Source organism: Ctenocephalides felis, unplaced genomic scaffold (genome assembly GCF_003426905.1).
Source record: "Ctenocephalides felis isolate EL2017-DRISC unplaced genomic scaffold, ASM342690v1 CF-g0.4_SCAFFOLD_03571, whole genome shotgun sequence".
Lineage (NCBI taxonomy): Eukaryota > Metazoa > Arthropoda > Insecta > Siphonaptera > Pulicidae > Ctenocephalides > Ctenocephalides felis.
The window spans coordinates 65,453,479-65,472,345 of NW_020539725.1; the positions used below are offsets into that span (position 1 = coordinate 65,453,479).

Genomic DNA, 18,867 nt, shown 5'->3' on the forward strand with positions numbered 1-18,867 from the left:
AATATTTTTATAAAAAATAAACTCGACTGACGAGCAAACTAGAACTCCTTAGAAAATATTTATGCAAAAAGGGACTCTACTGACGAGCAACCTAAATTAAAAAAAAAAAATTAAACATTTATATAAAAAAATGAGTAGGAATTATTTTTATAAGGAAGGGACTCTACTGACGAGCAACTTAGAAACAATTATTTGTTTGACAATTATTTTTTCAATTTCTGTCCTGAATTTATTATGACATTAAAAATTTGACGTAAAGTTGTCACTTTGACGTAAATACAATTCACAGAAATGAAATTTTCAAAATTTTTGTGAACTACAGCAAATAAATCTCTTCAACAACAAATGATTTTAATTTTACTTAAACTTATTTTTTGAAAATGTTAATCTCGATTCCTTGAAAATAAAATTGCATCTCAAAAATGGCTGAAGATTCAGAAAGACTTTCGACAAATGTTGTACCTGAACATTATGTTTTGGAATTGGATTTAGATCCAAGTGTTTCTGGTTATACAGGAAAAGTTACAATTAACTTAAAGGTAATAATATTTATATATTTGATAATCATTCTTAAATGTTGTACCAAAAATAAGCTCAAAAACTACTTTATTTTTGGTATAATAAATCAATGATGCACATTAATAGGTAATTCGATATCTGATAACCATAAAAATTACAAATCCACTATTTATTTATCACAAGTTTATTTATATATGAAGATCTTTTACAAAAACATCTATAAATAAAAAGTTTAAAAAATCTGCTTTACCAAATTAATTGTTTAAATTGCAGTTCAACTTATATTGGAGAAACTTGCCAAAATTTAATCAATAACACAAAACAGTTTTAAAAAAATCACTTTAAAACACAATATAGATTTTTCAGCCACATTTTGAAGAAAATTTATTCAAAAGACGTATCTGTGAAGGATTTTTTTAATTATTTATAACAAAAATGTTATAAAGAAGTGCAATGACTTGAATTTCATACGCAAAAAAAAACTGTTATCCATTTTTATTTTTTATTTTTTTTAATTTTACAGATAAAACAGCAAACAAACTGTGTGATCCTAAGTTGTCTAGGAATAAACATCAAAAAAGCAACAATAAGTCACTGCAATGGTAAATAATCAAAAGCCTAATTCATTACCAAAAATTTATCAAAAATTATCATTTTTAAGGAAAGGAGTGTTCGGACAATATATCCTATCAAGAAAAAGACGAAAGGGCAACTATACAATTCAAAAAATGCATCCCCAAAGGAAATGCATGTTTGATACTAGAATTTGGCAGAGACTTTCACGAAATTTCAGCAATTTGCAAATCAACGTTTGATACTTGCAAAGGGTAATAAATGAAAAATATTGAGGAGCCAAGTCTGTCGTAAAATAGACCAAAGTTACGCTGCGTTTTTCATATAAAATAGCACTAAAAACTGTCCGAACGCGATGTGGTTATTGTACAGTCAGGCGTTTTGGATAGAAAATCAAACAAAAAAATATACTAATGTCAAAAAAAAAATCTTATTATAAGTGCATCTTTGTGATGTGTCATTAACATATGAGTAAACTTAAATTTTATACAACCACAGAAACTTTTGCAAGTTTTTAGTACCATTTATATGAGAAAACGCCATGTAACATAGTTTAATTTACTGCACCATAAATTCAGTTTTTTTATTTTATTAAATATTTTTTCCCTTAGGACGAAAACATACGTCATAAGTCATTTTGAGCCTAACAGGGCTCGTGAAGCTTTTCCTTGTTTTGATGAACCGGCTCTGAAGGCAACTTTTGACATTGTTATGAAAGTTCCTGAAAATTTGATGGCTTTGTCTAATATGGATGTCCGAGAAGAAGAGGTGACTTGCCTTAAGGCCAAATGCCACTTACACCTAACTTGATAAAAGATAAATTACTTCCAAACAGAGATTTTCGCGTGCACACTATAAAGAATGATTTAGTATAATTACCTAATTTATCAAAAATCGTTTTCTACTAGTCGAGACCTTTCAAATGATATTCCACATGCCATAAAAGTGACCATCAAGAAAATTTGAAGTAAAACTTCTTTAAGCTCGTCTACTACAAATTTGTAAAAAGAGTATATTTGTATAAACAAATTTGCATTTATAATTGCATAAACAAATTTTAAACCTTAATGATTAAGAAAAAATCAATAAATTTTAATATTCTAAAATTTTTGCATTATGTATATAACGTTTTTATTACAATATAATCATTTTTTTGTAAAAATCGCATTCTACTCATTGAGACCTTTCAAACGATACCCCACATGCCATGAAAGTGACCAACAAAAATTTTTGAAGTAAAACTTCTTTAGACTCCTATGCTACAAATCGTGAAAAGTGTACATTTTGTGGACACAAATAACATAAAACAGTTTTATACCTCAATTATTAAAAAAAAAAACAATAAAATTAACATTCTAATATTTTTTGCAATATGTATATAACTTTTTTATTACAACATAATCATTTTTTCATAAAAATCTCGCATTCTACTCGTCGAGACCTTTCAAACGATACCCCACATGCCATAAAAATAACAATTAAAAATTTTTGAAGTAAAACTTCTTTAAGCTCGTTTACTAGAAATGAGTTAAAAACGTATATTAAATATCTGAATCGTAATTCTTTTTGATCGGGACATTCATGCAAGTTGCCTTAAGGCAAAATGCCACTTTACAACTAGTTTTAATACAAAAAAATTATACTTTTAGGTAAAATGTGGTTGCAAAACTGTTTGTTTCAACACAACCCCTAAAATGTCAACTTATTTACTGGCGTTTTCGGTCGGAGAGTTTGAATATATTGAAAGTCAAACAGAAGGTGGTACTAAGGTAATTATAGTTTAAGAAAATTATACAAAAATAGTTTTTGGAATTTAATTTTAGCTCTAGCTAAAATTCTAAAGCTCACTTATATTCTTGAAATAAATAATTTTAACTTTGCAAATAAATTTATATAATTCTTAAAAATATGAGATAAGGTCCTGCATTGCAACTCCGCTTGATTAAGTTTTGTTTATTTTTGTAAACACATTTAAACCTGGTCGTGCAATTCATAAGCTCTTATATTTCGTCTATAAAATACGAATAACAAATATTACAGTATTTATAATAATTTATTTGAAAACATTTAAATTTCCTCAATTTTTTTTTCAGGTAAGGGTCTATACGCCCCAGGGATGAAAAAATATGGTCAATTCGGCCTTGAAGTGGCAGTAAAAGGTTTAGATATTTTTTCGAAACTTTTCGACGAACCTTACTCGTTGCCAAAATTGGATTTGGTGGTTACCAAAAATTTTGCGAGTGGTGCCATGGAGAATTGGGGACACATTTCATTTGGGTAAAAAATAATAATAAATTATAATTCATAAAAAAAATTTGGTAAAAGTTTCAGCAAGGTACAAATATAGACAATCAATCAATTTTAAATTGTTTGTGAGATCCAAAATTTGATTTAATAAAGGTCAGATTATAAAATTTCAATCGTTATGTACTAGATGAATGCTATAGCATCTACGTCAAGTATTGTGCTTCTATTTCCCGCATTTTGGATGCTCCAAGATAATTAGTGATTACGGGAAAAGATAAGATAATTCAAAATTTCTATTTTCATATTTCAAACGTTATATACTTAGATGAATGCTATAGCATCCGCGTCAAATTAGTGACTATGGAAAATGATGCATTGTCAACTGAGAAGTAACCTTGCACGTTCGTGCCCAATAAAAGTGCCATTAGTCAGAATGTCACACGTTAATAATTATATACTAGATGAATGCTACAGCATCCACGTCAAGTATTGCCCTTGTATTTTCCGCAATTTCTTGCCCAAATTGTATTGTATGCAGCAAATTAATGACTAATACGAAAATACTTCAAGCATTAGTTAGGCACCTCCTTAACTTGTTTGACAATTACAAAAACGTAATGTAAATTGACCTCAAAATTTGGATGCTATAGCATTCACGCCATTCTATATCGCACTAAAAGTGAATGCGATAGCATTCACTAAATATATTTATCATTGCAGAGACATGTCTATGATCTTCAACAAAAACGAAACTCCAACAGTTTGGAAATCGTCAATATCAGGAACGGTTATTCACGAATTGGCACATTTGTGGTTTGGAGATCTTGTCACCATGAATTGGTAAATAAAACACAAAACTAGTTGTAAGTGGCATTTTGCCTCAAGGCAAGTTGCATAAACTTCCCTCGATACGTGTAAATAACCAACTCAATCAATAAGAATTAAAATACAGATATTTAATATGCACCTTCAAAGAATTTGCAGTAAACGAGCTTAAAGAAGTTTTACTTCAAAATTTTTTTGTTTTTATTTTTATAGCGTGTTGGGTATCGTTTGAAAGGTCTCGACGAGTAGAATACGATTTTCACAAAAAAATTATTTTATTGAGATAAAAATGTTATATACATAATGCAAAAATATTATGATGTTAAAATTTATTGCTTTTTTTCCTAATATTTGACATTAACGATTTTAATGATTCGTGTCCACAAAATATACAATTTTCACAAAGTAGTAGCAGAGGAATCTGAAAAAGTTTTACTTCAAATTTTTTGTGGGTATCCAATTTGCTATTTGTTTGTTTTCTCTGCATATCAAGTCATTATGATGGATCACATAAGGGGTCAAAACGTTGTGTCGTTAGGTATGTCGTGTGGGGTATCATTTAAAATGTCTAAAACATATAAAATTGACTTTGAAATTTTCATTATAATTAGGATTATAAAGTATATGAGTAGTTGTATGGCATTATGATGTTAGACAGTATTATACATTATTTAATTTTGTACAAATTTGCCGAATATTTTATCAAAATCAGATTTACCGTTCAAAAGTTACAAGATATTTAATAAATTTACAAACGGTCTGATGGATCAAATGAGGGGTCAAAACGTTTTACGTTAAATATGTCGTGTGGGGTATCATTTGAAAAGTCTCGACGGACTGAATTCAAATATGAAATCGACTTTGATTGATTTTGCATTTTAGTTATGACTTTAAAGTACCTGGTTGCTGTAGGGCATCATGATGTTAGACAATATTAAACATTATTTAATTTTGTACAAATTTGCCGAATATTTTATCAAAATCAGATTTGCCGTTCAAAAGTTACAAGACATTTTATAAAGTTACAAACGGTCTGATGGGCCAAATGAGGGGTCAAAACGTTTTACCTCAAATACGTCGTGTGGGGTATCATTTGAAAGGTCTCGACGGACTGAATTCAAATATGAAATCGATTTTGATTTGATTTTTTATTTTAATTATGATTTTGAAGTACCTAGTTGCTGCATGGCATTATGATGTTAGACAATTTTATACATTTTTAAATTTTGTACAAACTTGCCGAATATTTTGTCAAAATCAGATTTAGCGTTTAAAAGTTACAAAACATTTAATAAATTTACAAACGGTCTGATGGATCAAATGAGAGGTCAAAACGTTTTACCTCAAATATGTCGTGTGGGGTATCATTTGAAAGGTCTTTTTCAGTAGATTCCGAATACTGACATATTTTTCTAAAAATATCTAAACTTTGATAATTTTTTAAATAATTCAACCCCTTATCCCAGGCCTATAATATTTTATTATGACATAATTTTTCTACAATTTTTTTATAGGTGGAGTGATTTGTGGCTTAACGAAGGCTTTGCTTCATTCTACTCCGTTCTCGGAAAATATCGAATACTTCCTGAAATTGATCCTTGGAATGGATTTCTGCTGCACTTTTATGCAGCAATGGCTGCAGACGAGATGCCTGGGGCTGCACCGATTGTTCGAAAAGTATGAAAAAAATAATTGACATAAAAAAGAAAGAATAAAAAATGTTATATAACCTTTACCCAAGGTTGGTTCAACTTCTGATGCCCAAGCAATGTTCAACGCCTCCAGCTACTCCAAAGGAGCAACCATAATTAGGATGCTAAGGAATTTTATGGAGGAAGAAGACTATACGAAGGGAATCAAAAATTATATACAAAAATATAAATTTCAAAGTGCTGGAACAGCAGATTTGTGGAAAGCTATGGAAGAAGCCAGTGGAAAACCAATAGGTAACTAGTGGTATATAGCATCGTGCCTCAAGGCAAATTGCAGGAACTTCCCGTACCGTAACAAAATTTTCGAGAAATTTTAAACGTTTTCAAATATATTATTACAAATACTGTAACTTTCATTATTTTTGCATTATCTTGTTATATCTGAGCAAATCAAATATAAATCATAAATCAATTTATCTCCAGAACATTAACAATCGTCATTTCATTTCGAATTCAATTTCAAAAAAAAAAAATAGTTGCCAAATTTGCACAAAATTGAAAAAGTGCTCCCGTCTAGTCACAGTCTAAACGCACTTGCAAATAATTCTGTGCGACATTTTCACTTGTACTGTGCTTAGCTTGACGGCATTTTCACATTTTTTAATAGTTTTCGCAAAATTGGAAAATTGCTCCATTACATAAACAGTCTAAACGCACTCGCGTAAACATTTGTACGAGAGCGGCGCTTAGACTGTGCTTAGCCTGGGTAATTTTTTGAATTTTTAATCCAAAATTACAAAAAAAAATTGTAACAATTTTTTTTTTCGAAAGCAATTATTTTAGTCATGAAAAAGAACTGTACTGGTGAGCAAACTAATTATTGGCTTTACACGGATTAGAGCAAATGTATTTAATATTTTTAAGATTTAAGTTCTAGTCACTAAAAAGAACCCTACTGACGAGTAAACTAAATATTGATATAGATAAAAATAAAGTCGCATTTACTTCTTCATTACTTATGCTTATTTATCTATGCATTTACTTCAATTTTAATTGTTTGCGCTTTACATAGACTGCGCCACCAAATATAGCACGTAAATTCATTTCTGGGTTTGATTCCAAATAAAGATTTATATAAATGCACAGTATACAAAAGAAAAATCTGAATAATTTGAATAAATGAACTGAGGACTAAATATACTCGTATAAAAAATATTTTCAACAAAATCACAAAACTGTTTTCACAAAAATATACAAAAAACAACCAAATTTTTAAAGTACGTTTGATCAGTTTTTTAAAAAGAGTGAGAAATTTAAGAACAGTATACCCTCTGATTAGTACGAGAACCACTAAGGGTAAAGCACATTACCCTCTATGATTATTATATTAAAATATTTTTTTTTTTTTTGCATGGAAAATAAATAAAATGTATTAATTTTTTATCCTCAAAAGCAATTGTTTTGTCAATACAAGCAGAAAGTTTTTCAGATTATCCAAATCGGACGCGTAGTTCACTCAAAAACTCTCATTTTTGCACATTTAGCTCTGTATCTTCGAAATGGCGAGACCTGTCTTTGCCAAAAACTAATCACCTCTTCTCCCAACTATTACAAATCGAATGTTTTTTAGATCATTCAAATCCGATACTCCGTTCTCTCTCAAAAACTCGATTTGTATTTTCTGCACTCTTTGCTCCGTATCTCCGTAACGGCTGGATCTGCCTTTGCCAAAAACTAATCAGCACATCTTCCTATCAATAGGAATCGAATGTTTTTTAATTCATTCAAATCGGTTGATTCGTGCGCCCGAAAACATGGACGAAAAAATACGGACATACAAAACACACACACACACACATCCATTTTATCTGAGGTATGCCAAAATGTTCAGAAACTTCCAAAACGTCGAGAAATGCAAAAATTTTAATTTTCGATTTTCGCCCATTACTATAACAACCCTACGGGAAGTTAATATGAAAGCATCCAATTTGCCAATGCTTCTTGCTTATATCAATTTTCTTTCAGGTTGCATGATGAACGCCTGGGTAAACCAACCGGGTTACCCTTTGCTGACAGTATCAGAAACGCATTGCGGAACCACAAGAACCATTAATATAAAACAAGAAGTGTTCACCAAAAGTACTGGCCAGGAGGTACCTCCGATGCAATGGACAATACCCATAACTGTCATGACTTCTAAATGTCCGACTGGAGTAAGTGGTAAATGATAACCAATAAGTACCAATGGGCAATGATAAGTTGTATCATTTTTCTAGTATACTGTCAGGACATTGATGGAATGTCAGTCGACATCTGTGACTGTTGAAGATTTGGCACCATGCGATTGGGTAAAATTAAATGTAGGAACCATGGATTATTATAGGGTTCTGTACCCGCCAGAAATGATGGATAAATTTGGGCCATCAATAGAAAGTTTGTCCATGCCAGTTTTGGACAGGATTGGTTTTGTTGGAGGATATATATGCGATGGCGACTTCTGGCAGAAAGACGATGGAGACGGTAATAAACTCACCATAAAATTTAAAGTTTGGTAATTAATCATTTATTCTTTTTCCAGTTTTTCCAATTCCTGTGCCACTACAAAAACGAAGATTCACCATTCGTCTGGGAATCCATTGGAAATATTTTAAGAAAAATGCACAGTTTGGTGTCCAACACAGAATTAAAAAATGAGTTCAAACAATTCGTCTTGAATATGTTTTGTGAAATCAAGAAAAACGTCAGTTGGGACGACAGAAGTTGTGAACCTTTTTCCATAACTAAAATGAGAGATTTGATTTTGACTTGTCTTGTTGAATTTGAAGACGAGGAAACTATCGAGAAAGCAAAAAACAGGTAATAACATGATTAAAATTTATACATAAGATTTATTTACTAGGTGTTTTACTTTTTTTAAGATTTAAACAAACCATTCGTGATGACCAAAAAATCAGCCCTGATATAATGCATCCCTTGATGATAGGAGTGATGAAAACAGCAGATTGTGCAACTTTTGATCAAGTCGTCAAAATTAAGGATCAGATGAAGACTAACTTCACCAAACATAAGTAAGTACTATTTTTGAACTATATCCTTCTATTCGTTTTTAAAAAAACGTCTGATACTACTTCAACGTGCAACTTGCCTCAAGGCAAATTTGCATGTGACGTATCATTTGAAAGGGCTCGAAGAGTAGAATGCGAATTTAGTATTTGTTTATAGTATACTACAATTCTCTAGAAAATTCATATTAACCCAAAGTGCAACTTGCCTGAAGGCAAATCTCGAACACAAATTTGCATGTGACATATCATTTGAAAGGGCTCGAAGAGCAGAATACGAATTTAGTATTTGTTTTTAATTTTATTTAGTAACTTAAAGTGCAATTTGCCTCAAGGCAAATCTCGAACAGTAATTTGCATGTGACATATTTGAAAGGGCTCGAAGGGTAGATGACACATTTAGTATTTGTTGTTAATGTTATTGAATTCCTCTTGAATTTCTTTATTTTCTTTATTCTGAAAGTGCAACTTGCCTCAAGGTAAATCTAAAACAGTAATTTGCACGTGATACCTAATCAAACTTGTTTTTACAATTATTATATAATTTATTTTTGTACATGATCAAGTATTATAATACGACTTATATTAGTAAAAAGAAGTGAAAAATTAATTAAATTGTAGAATTCGTGTTTCTTCAGAATTATTGCTAAATTTCAAAAAAAATTTCAGTATTCGGTATCTACTAAAAAAGACCTTTCAAATGATACCCCACATGCCATAAAAGTAACCATAACAATTTTTTAAGTAAAACTTCTTTAGGCTCGTCTGCTTCAATTTCGTAAAAAGTGTATATTTTGTGGACACAAATCACAATAAAAGTTTTACACCACAATTATTAAATAAAAATCTATAAACTTGTGATAAATTTAATAAAATTAAATAAAATTTTAGTATTTTAATATTTTTTGCAATAAAGGATGGTTATGTATATAACGTTTTTATTACTATATAATCATTTTTTTATAAAAAATCGCATTCTACTCGTCGAGACCTTTCAAACAATACCCCACATGCCATAAGAGATACAATGAAAAATTTTTGAAGTAAAACTTCTTTAGACTCCTTTGCTACAAATTTGTAAAAAGTGAATATTTGGTCACCATGCATAAAACACCTCACATGCATAAAAAAATCAATACATTTTAACATATTTTTGCAATGAAATATGATTACGTATATATCAGTTTATAACAATAGAATTATTTTTTGTGAAAATTGCATACTACTCGTCGAGACCTTTTAAACAATACCCCACATGCCATAAAAAATGTAATAAAAAATTTTTGAAGTAAAACTTCTTTAGGCTCATCTACTACAAATTCATAAACCTTGTATATTTTGTGTACAAAAGCACATAAAAAAGTTTTACACCTCAATTATTAAATAAAAGTCTATGAACTTTTGATGAAATTTAATGAAATTTTAATTTTTCGATATTTTGATATTTTTTGCAATAAAATTTAGCTATGTATAAAACGTTTTTATCACAATATGATAATTTATTCGTAAAAATCGTTTTCTACTCGTCGAGACCTTCAAACGATACCCCACATGCCATAAAAGTAACCATAAAAAAATTTTGAAGTAAAACTTATTTAGGCACATCTATTACAAATTCGTAAAAAGTGTATATATTGTGAACAAATCACATAGTTACTTTTAGCATTCGGTTTCTATTCAAAAAGATCTTTCAAACGATATCAAACATGCCATAAAAAATACAATCAAAATTTTTTGAAGTAAAACTTCTTTAAGCTCGTAATCTAAAAATTGATTATGTTGGGTATCGGGTCAATGTCTTGGGGCAAAATGCTACTAAAACTTGTTTTTATGTTTTTCTTAAGAATCTTCAACGCAATTTTTGAAGTAAAACTTCTTTAGGCTCGTGTACTACAAATTCGTAAAAAGTGTATATTTTGTGAACAAATCACATAGTTACTTTTAGTATTCGGATTCTATTCAAAAAGACCTTTCAAACGATACCCAACGTGCCAAAAAACACAATTTTAATATTTTGAAGTAAAACTTCTTTAAGCTCGTTTACTATAAGTTTATTCAAAGAGTATTTCATAAGTATGTCGAGCATTTGTTCGTATCGGAGGAAAGTTTATGCGACTTGCCTTAAAGCAAAGTACTATTTACAACTTGTTTTTATGTTTTTTTTTAAGAATTCTGAATGCAATGAGTTTTGCCCAAAACGATGAAGTAATCCAAAACTTCTAAACTACGGCCTAAGTCGTGAGGATGAATTCGAGCACCTTCTGCCGCATATTTGCGACACATCCCGAGGACGGACTTTATGTTGGAAATTTTTGAAAGACAACCAGCAGCAAATTTCCAAAATGTACAAATCAAAAGTCCGAACAGGTGAGAAAAAAATAATTATTTTTTGACTTACCTTTAAAATTTTTGTTTCATCTCGATTGTCCTTTACCAGGTTTTGTGGTAAAAATGCTGATTGATAAATTCGCCTGCGAATCCAAGGCGAATGAAATCGAGTGTCATTTTAAGGAAAATCCGATGCCAGAAGCAGCAACTGCGATTGCTGCAGCAGTAGAAGGAATTAGGGCAAGGGCCAAGGCGCTGAAGCAGACCTGTCAGGAATTGAGTTTTTTGAAAAATAAGAATTGACTGAATAATTGTAATTACTGACTAATAATAATGTCATTCATAATTGAAAAAAAAAACGTTTTATTAAAATTGTTTATCAAATTATTCATATCGTTCTATACATTTTAACTAATAGCAGTAACTACATTAAAATTAGAAAACTAAGTGGTCGATTTTTCGATAAAATAGAAATCTTAGTCTTAGTAATGCTTTGTAATGTTTCTTTATTCGTATGAGCTCGTATTTGCTGTGCGATTAGGCATTTTACACATAAAACCTAACCTCCAAAAAGCATGAACGATAGAATATTAATTTTGGTTAATGAATAAGACTTTACATATATATGTTATTATATGTGCGGATACAAAATTTTGTCCACCGATTTGAATGATTCAAAAAACATTCGATTCCTACTGATAAGGAGACGTGCTAATTAGTTTTTTACAAATGCAGGCCCATCCGTTTCAAAGATAAGGAGCAAAAAGAGTTAAAGATGGAAATTCAGTTTTTGAGAGAACGAAGCGTCCGATTTGAATGATTCAAAAAACATTTTATTTATATTGACGAAATAAAGGTTGAATTTTTGGAAAAAAGGTTTAGAATTTTCAAAGATTCAATAAAGTGAAAAAATGCCTTTTGGCAGTCAAAAATGTTCATTAGACATATGTACTTGAAATCAGATATTTTGTATATTCAACTTTGTTTCCATTTCTTTGAATTTCATATAAAGATTTATAATGTTTGAGCTACGTCGCGGCGCTATCGCGCTTTCATATTTACAAAACTATGCAAACGTTTCAGAGATTTCTGAACATTTTGGCATACCTCAGAAAAAAACGGATCTGTGAGTGTATGTGTGTGTGCATTTTGCATTTTTCGGGCGTACGGATCAACCGATTAGAATGGTAAAAAAACATTCGATTCCTATTGACAGGGAGATGTGCTGATTAGTTTTTGGCAAAGGCAGGTCCAACCATTTCGAAGATACTGAGCTAAATGTGCAAAAAATGGCAGTTTTTGAGAGAACCAAGCATTCGATTTGAATGATACCAAAAACTTTTTGCTTGTTTTAACGAAACTATTCATTTTGGGGATTTATTTTTTTTATTTTCAAATTTTTTTTTAAATACATCTAACTATGCAATTCAGTTTATATAATTCTTATAAATATTATACAATGTTCTTAATTTTAAATTCGATTGATTAAGTTTTGTTTATTAACATTTTATAAATATATATAGTTACATTAATTATAATAATCTATTTAAAATTATTTAATATTCTTCGAACATTTCGATACGGTACGGAAAGTTCCAGCAATTTGCCTTAAGGCACGATGCCACTAGTTTTTATTTATAAAAATGAACTCACAAATTGTCCTAAATATCTAGTAACTAATATTGAGAAATATGTAATGTCAATTTGACGTTTGAATTATTTTGTCAAAATTACAATTTTTTCAAAATTTTTGCGTATCTAAATTTAAAAAATGGTATGATAAAGATTTCATTTTAATTAATAATAATTTAAAATTACAAAAAAATCGAAAAAGGTAAGTATAAAATGGAAATTAAGTGGTAATTTTATTATTATTTTTATATTTTACATACTTAATTTAATTTGGGTTATTTTAGTTAAGTTAAAATGTATTGATTTAAAAAAAAATCAACACTAAAATGTCTTCAACATTCGAACGACTTCCAACAAATATTGTTCCAGAGCATTATGTCTGCGAATTTGAAATAGATCCCTGTGCAAACAGTTTTAAAGGAAAAACATCCATAAATTTACAGGTAACTAAAAACTAATGGGCCGATTCTGCTGCAAACAAACAAATGTTATGGCAAGGCCATGTTACGCTACAACTTGCATACATCATGAATCATACTGAATACTGTCAAAATGTTATGTATTTGTTGTGGATTCAGGTGCATTACGCATAAACTGCAACGACACTAGTATGTTATAAACCCGAGTCAGAAAAACCCTGTTGTCTAAGATCGTTTTTTTGATATTTGTGCAGTTTCTAAGTTAGGTTTTCTATCTGACAACTGACTGCACAGCAACCGCATGGCTGTTGACAATATTCAGTATGAAAATTCTTCATAACATGGCCTTGCCATAACATTGGTCTGTTGTGTGGCCGAATCAGTCCATAAACCTACGAAAAATAGATATTTGAAATTATAGTTTGTTTGACTTTTAGATAAAAGAAAAAACAAGTCGTGTAGTTCTAAATTGTCTCGGACCGGTCATCAAAAATGCAACTTTGAACCATTCAGAAGGTATGAGAAATTTGAATAAATTCTAATTCCAAATTCATGAAACCATTTTGCTCGTCAGTAGAGTCCTTTTTTGAAGGGGAAAAAATAATAATAATTCAAAAGTTAAAATCAAAAAATTTTATAGATCACCAATTTAAGCGTTTTAATATTAAAAACCTAAAATTGGTAAAAGGGTCCGTAAAGTCACATTCTAAATTTGCAATTACTTTTGTTCGAAGTTATATTTCTAATAATTTAGTTTTGTAATAATTTACAAAAAACTGGAAAAGTGCTCCAGTAATATTCCAGTAACAGTCTAGACGCGCTTGCAAATTTATTTGTGAGAAGTTGTCACTTAGACTGCTGATATATTGGCATATTTTTATTTTTTTTACAATAATTTTTAGTCAAAATTGAAAAAGTTCTCCCGTAAATTTAGTCAAATTAATCAGGTTTATCTTTTCTATATTGTATATTTATATAAATCTTATCTAAAATCTAAGGGTAAATTTACGTGCTACGGTTGGTGGCGACATCTATGATATGCTAAAGGAATTAAAATTGATGTAATGTGCCAACTATTTATACTTGTTTATCTATGAGGTCACAATACGTTCGGTAATCTCATGGGAAAAATAATTTTATTTAATATTTTTATGAAGGTTGTGAGTCCACAGAAGACATTTGCTACAGTGAAGAAGAAGAACGTGCTACAATATTATTTAAAAATTGCATTCGTGAAGGAGGAGCCTGTTTGAAATTGGAGTACACTAAAGATTTCACTGACACCGTCAAAGGATTTTTTAAAAGTACAACCATCACACCCAAAGGGTAAATAGAAAAATAATAAAAAATTACACTTGCACCAAATTCTATATTTAGTTTAAATTAATTATATATTTATTTTTTAGAAACGATACAAGTGTCATAAGCCACTTCGAGCCCAATGCAGCCCGAGAAGCTTTTCCTTGTTTCGACGAACCTTCCCTGAAGGCAACTTTTGATGTCGTCCTCAAAGTTCCACAATGTTACATGGCTTTGTCTAATATGGATGTCCAAGAAGAGGAAGTAAATTTTAAACAAATTTTAACTAATTCATCTAATAAAGTTACCATGGCCGATGTGATTTTTTTATTCTATCGTGGCAATTAACGTGTTAAATACGACCAAAAAGTATGGTTCAAATAAAAGTGTATTTTTAGGTGAAATGCGGTCGCAAAACTGTAAGGTTCAACAGAACTCCTCTAATGTCAACCTATTTATTAGCCATAGTTGTTGGCAAGTTTGATTTTGTGGAAGGTTGTACCAAAAAAGGTGTCAAGGTCAGTACTTTACATCAATTTTAATTGTTTCCGCACTCCATAGAGGCGCCACTAACTGTAATACGTAAATTACTCATGGGTAACATCCCTTACAATTTCCAAAAAAAATTGGTTGAAAAACGTAAAAAACGCCAAGACTAGGCACAGTCTAAGAGACAACCCCGAACAAATTTATTTGGAAGTACGTTTAGGTTGTGAGTTTACGGAGCACTTTTTCAATTTTGATTACAAAACAAGTTGAATTATGTAGAAAATACCAACTCAGCACAGTCTAAGAGACAACCTCAAACAACAAAATTTGCAAGTGCGTTTAGAATGTGACTGTACTGGAGCACTTTTTCAATTTTGTGAAACCTAAACCTAAACCTGCGCCTGTATCTGTGCCAGGTTTAGGCACAGTCTAAGAGACATCATCGAACAATTGTTTTCGCAAGTGCGTTAAGAATGTGACTGTACTGGAACATTTTCCCAATTTTTTGAAAATTATTAAAAAATAAATAAAAACGCTGTTGAAATATGCCAGAACTAAGCGCAGTCTAAGAGACGACCTCGAATAAATGTTTTTGCAAATAAGTTTAGATTGTGACTTTGCTAGAGTACTTCTCAAATTTTGTGAAAATTAAAAAATATGTTAAAAAACTTAAAAAATACCAGTACTATGAACAGTCTAAGAGACAATCTCAAACAACAAAATTTGCAAGTCCTTTTAGGTTGTGACTTCAATTTTATGAAAATTGAAAAATATGTTAAAAAACGTAAAAAATACCAGCACAGTCTAAGAGACAACCTCAAAAAACAAAATTTGCCAGTCCGTTTAGAATGCGATTGTACTGGAGCACTTTTCCATTTTTTTGTAAATTTAAGAAAAAAATTATCAAAAATAACTAGAAGAAACAAAATTAATAAAAATATTACCTATCTAAGCACAGTCTAAATAGCAACCCCAAACAACGATATTCGTAAGTGCATTTAGATTGTGACTGTGTAGCATTTTTTCAGTTTTGTAAAAATTAAAAAGTATGTAAAAATTGCCAGTACTAGGCACAATCTAAGACACAACCTCGAACAAATATATTTGCGTTTAGATTATGACTGTACAGAAGCCCTTTTTCAATTTTGTAAAAATTATAAAAAAAATGTAAAAAATGTCAGTCCTGGCACAGTCTAAGACACATTCTCGAACAAATGTTTATGCAAGTGCGTTTAGAATGTGACTGTACAGGAGCACTTTTTCAATTTTGAGCAAATTAAAAACTGAATAAAAACGGTGTTAAAATGTAAATGTTTTTGTAAGTGCGTTTGGACTGTGACTTTACCGGAGCACCTTTCCATTTTTTTGTTAATTATAGCAAAATTAAATTATTAAAAATATATCATATCTAAGCATAGTCTAAGTGATAATCTTGAACAACAATATTCGCAATTGCGTTTAGATTGTGACTGTATTGAGCACTTTTTCAATTTTGTGATAATAAAATTAAAAAAAAAAAAAATTAGTTGTGTATGGCATTGTGCCTTGAGGCAAATTGCAGAAAGTTTCCGCAATTAAAATTTTGAAAATCTGAATTATTCTTGAAATTTAAAAAAAATCGAATGGTATATGAATCATTCAAATCGGTTGATCCGTGTGCCCGAAAACGTGGACTTAAAATTGTATCCATACATACATACGAACACATCCATTTTTCTTGAGGTATGCCAAAATGTTCAGAAACCTCTGAAACGTAAAGATATGCAAAAATTTTCAGTTTCTATTATTTGACGATTACAATATCCATGAACACGGGGTATTCTAATATTGTCTAGGACAATATCTATAATTATACGTAAAAAAATATGCCCGTATATCAACAGTCTAAGTGACATCTTCGCACAAATACATTGCAAGTGCGTTTAGACTGTTACTGTACAGGGACACTTTTCAAATTTTGTGCAAAAATTATTGCTAAAAAATATTGTTGTCTAAGTACAGTCTAAGTGGAAACCTCGAACAACGTTCTTTGCAAATGCGTTCAGATTGTGACTTTACGAGAACCCTTTTCCATATTCAAGTATTTGATAACGACAATTATTAAAAAAGTTTTAAAAAAAATTAATTTGGAAATTTGCTTTGTTTGACTTGAATACATACATTGATTTTTACATAAAGATACAAATTGTATACACCTATTCTGGGAATATCATTATACTATCATAATATAATATTGTTTGCATATATATATATATATATATATATATATATATATAATATATATATATATATATACATACATATATATATATATGTTTTAATTAACTTATATAAGTATGAAAAGTTTACATTAGTGATCTATAACAGTTTTTGATTAAAACTTTCAAATTTTTATTATTTTTTACCTTAGGTGAGAGTCTACACGCCCCAGTGCAAAAAAAGACAAGGCCAGATGGCCCTGGAAATCGGCGTCAAATGTTTGAATACTTTTTCAGAACTTTTTGATGAACCTTACCATTTGCCCAAATTGGATATGGTACCGAGCACCACTTTTGGCGCTGGTGCCATGGAGAATTGGGGACTCGTTATATTCAAGTAAATATATAAAAATAATTAACTTATACATTGCACTTTGTAAATCCAATTTATTTCTAGAGATATATATTTGCTATATAACGAAGAAGAATCTCCAGTCTACGTCAAAACTGATATCGCTGAAGTCGTTATTCACGAATTGGCACACATGTGGTTTGGGAATCTGGTTACTATGAAATGGTAATAAAAGATACAGGTTTTGGGTATAAACAAGGCTGATGTTTATTTTGTTTCAAGGTGGAACCATTTGTGGCTCAACGAAGGTTTTGCCACGTTTTATTCCCAATTGGGCAAACATTGTACAAATCCTGAATTCGAGGCCTGGACGGAATTTTTGACCACTACTTTTTATTCTGCAATGTCTGCTGATGTGGTGCCAAATACTCATCCGATTGTGCGAAATGTAATAAAAAATTAACTAGTGGTGTATGACATCGTGCCTTAAGGCAAATTGCTGAAACTTCCCGTACCGTAATGATATTCGAGAAATTTTAAACGAATTCAACTATATTATTACAAATATTGTTACTTTCATTATGTTTGCTATCTTGCTTGTTATATCTGAGCCAAATTAAATGTAAATTATAAATCAATTTATCTCAAGAACATTAACAATAGTCATTTCATTTTGAATTCAATTTAAAAAAAACAATAGTTGCTTAATTTACACAAAATTGAAAAAGTGCTCCTATATAGTCACAGTCTAAACGCATTTGCAAATAATTCTGTGCGATATTTTCACTTATACTGTGTTTAGCTTGGCGGCATTTTCGCATTTTTCAATAGTTTTCACAAAATTGGAAAAGTGCTCCGGTACATAAACAGTCTAAACGCACTTGGGTAAACATTTGTACCAGAGTGACGCTTAGACTGTGCTTAGGCTGGGTAATTTTTTGAATTTTTAATCCAAAATTACAAAAATATTTTTTGAAAAATAAAAAAGGATGTAATAATTTTTTAACCTCAAAAGCAATTGTTTTGTCAATACAAGCAAAAAGTTTTTTAGATCATTCAAATCTGACGCTTAGTTCTCTCAAAAACTGCCATTTTTTGCACATTTGACTCTGTATCTTCGAAATGCCGGGACCGGCCTTTGCCAAAAACTAATCATGTCTTCTTCCAATCATTACAAATTAAATGTTTTTTAAATCATTCAAATCCGATACTCCCTTCTCTCAAAACTCAATTTGTATTTTCTGCATTCTTCGCTCCGTATCTCCTTAACGG

At 30.3% G+C, this 18,867-nt stretch overlaps 1 protein-coding gene across 1 annotated transcript; it reads left to right on the forward strand.

Moving 5' to 3' along the window:
* Positions 1–422: 422 nt before the first annotated feature.
* On the forward strand, positions 423–8,510 carry LOC113386511 (puromycin-sensitive aminopeptidase-like). The gene is made up of 12 exons (XM_026624291.1): positions 423–539; positions 1,043–1,121; positions 1,181–1,346; positions 1,704–1,860; positions 2,742–2,853; positions 3,186–3,369; positions 4,060–4,179; positions 5,679–5,841; positions 5,906–6,110; positions 7,842–8,029; positions 8,093–8,336; positions 8,395–8,510. Exons 1-12 carry the CDS (start codon positions 423–425, stop codon positions 8,508–8,510), a joined length of 1,851 nt encoding a protein of 616 aa, XP_026480076.1.
* The last annotated feature ends 10,357 nt before the right edge of the window (positions 8,511–18,867 follow it).

What these genes read in the sequence shown, in the direction of transcription:
- LOC113386511 (XM_026624291.1), top strand. Translation starts at nt 423, where the DNA reads ATGGCTGAAGATTCAGAAAGACTTTCGACAAATGTTGTACCTGAACAT. An exon ending in ACGTTTGATACTTGCAAAGG is followed by an intron (nt 1,347 to 1,703) that starts GTAATAAATGAA and finishes TTTTTCCCTTAG; the next exon opens with GACGAAAACATACGTCATAA. An exon ending in GCAGAAAGACGATGGAGACG is followed by an intron (nt 8,337 to 8,394) that starts GTAATAAACTCA and finishes TTCTTTTTCCAG; the next exon opens with TTTTTCCAATTCCTGTGCCA.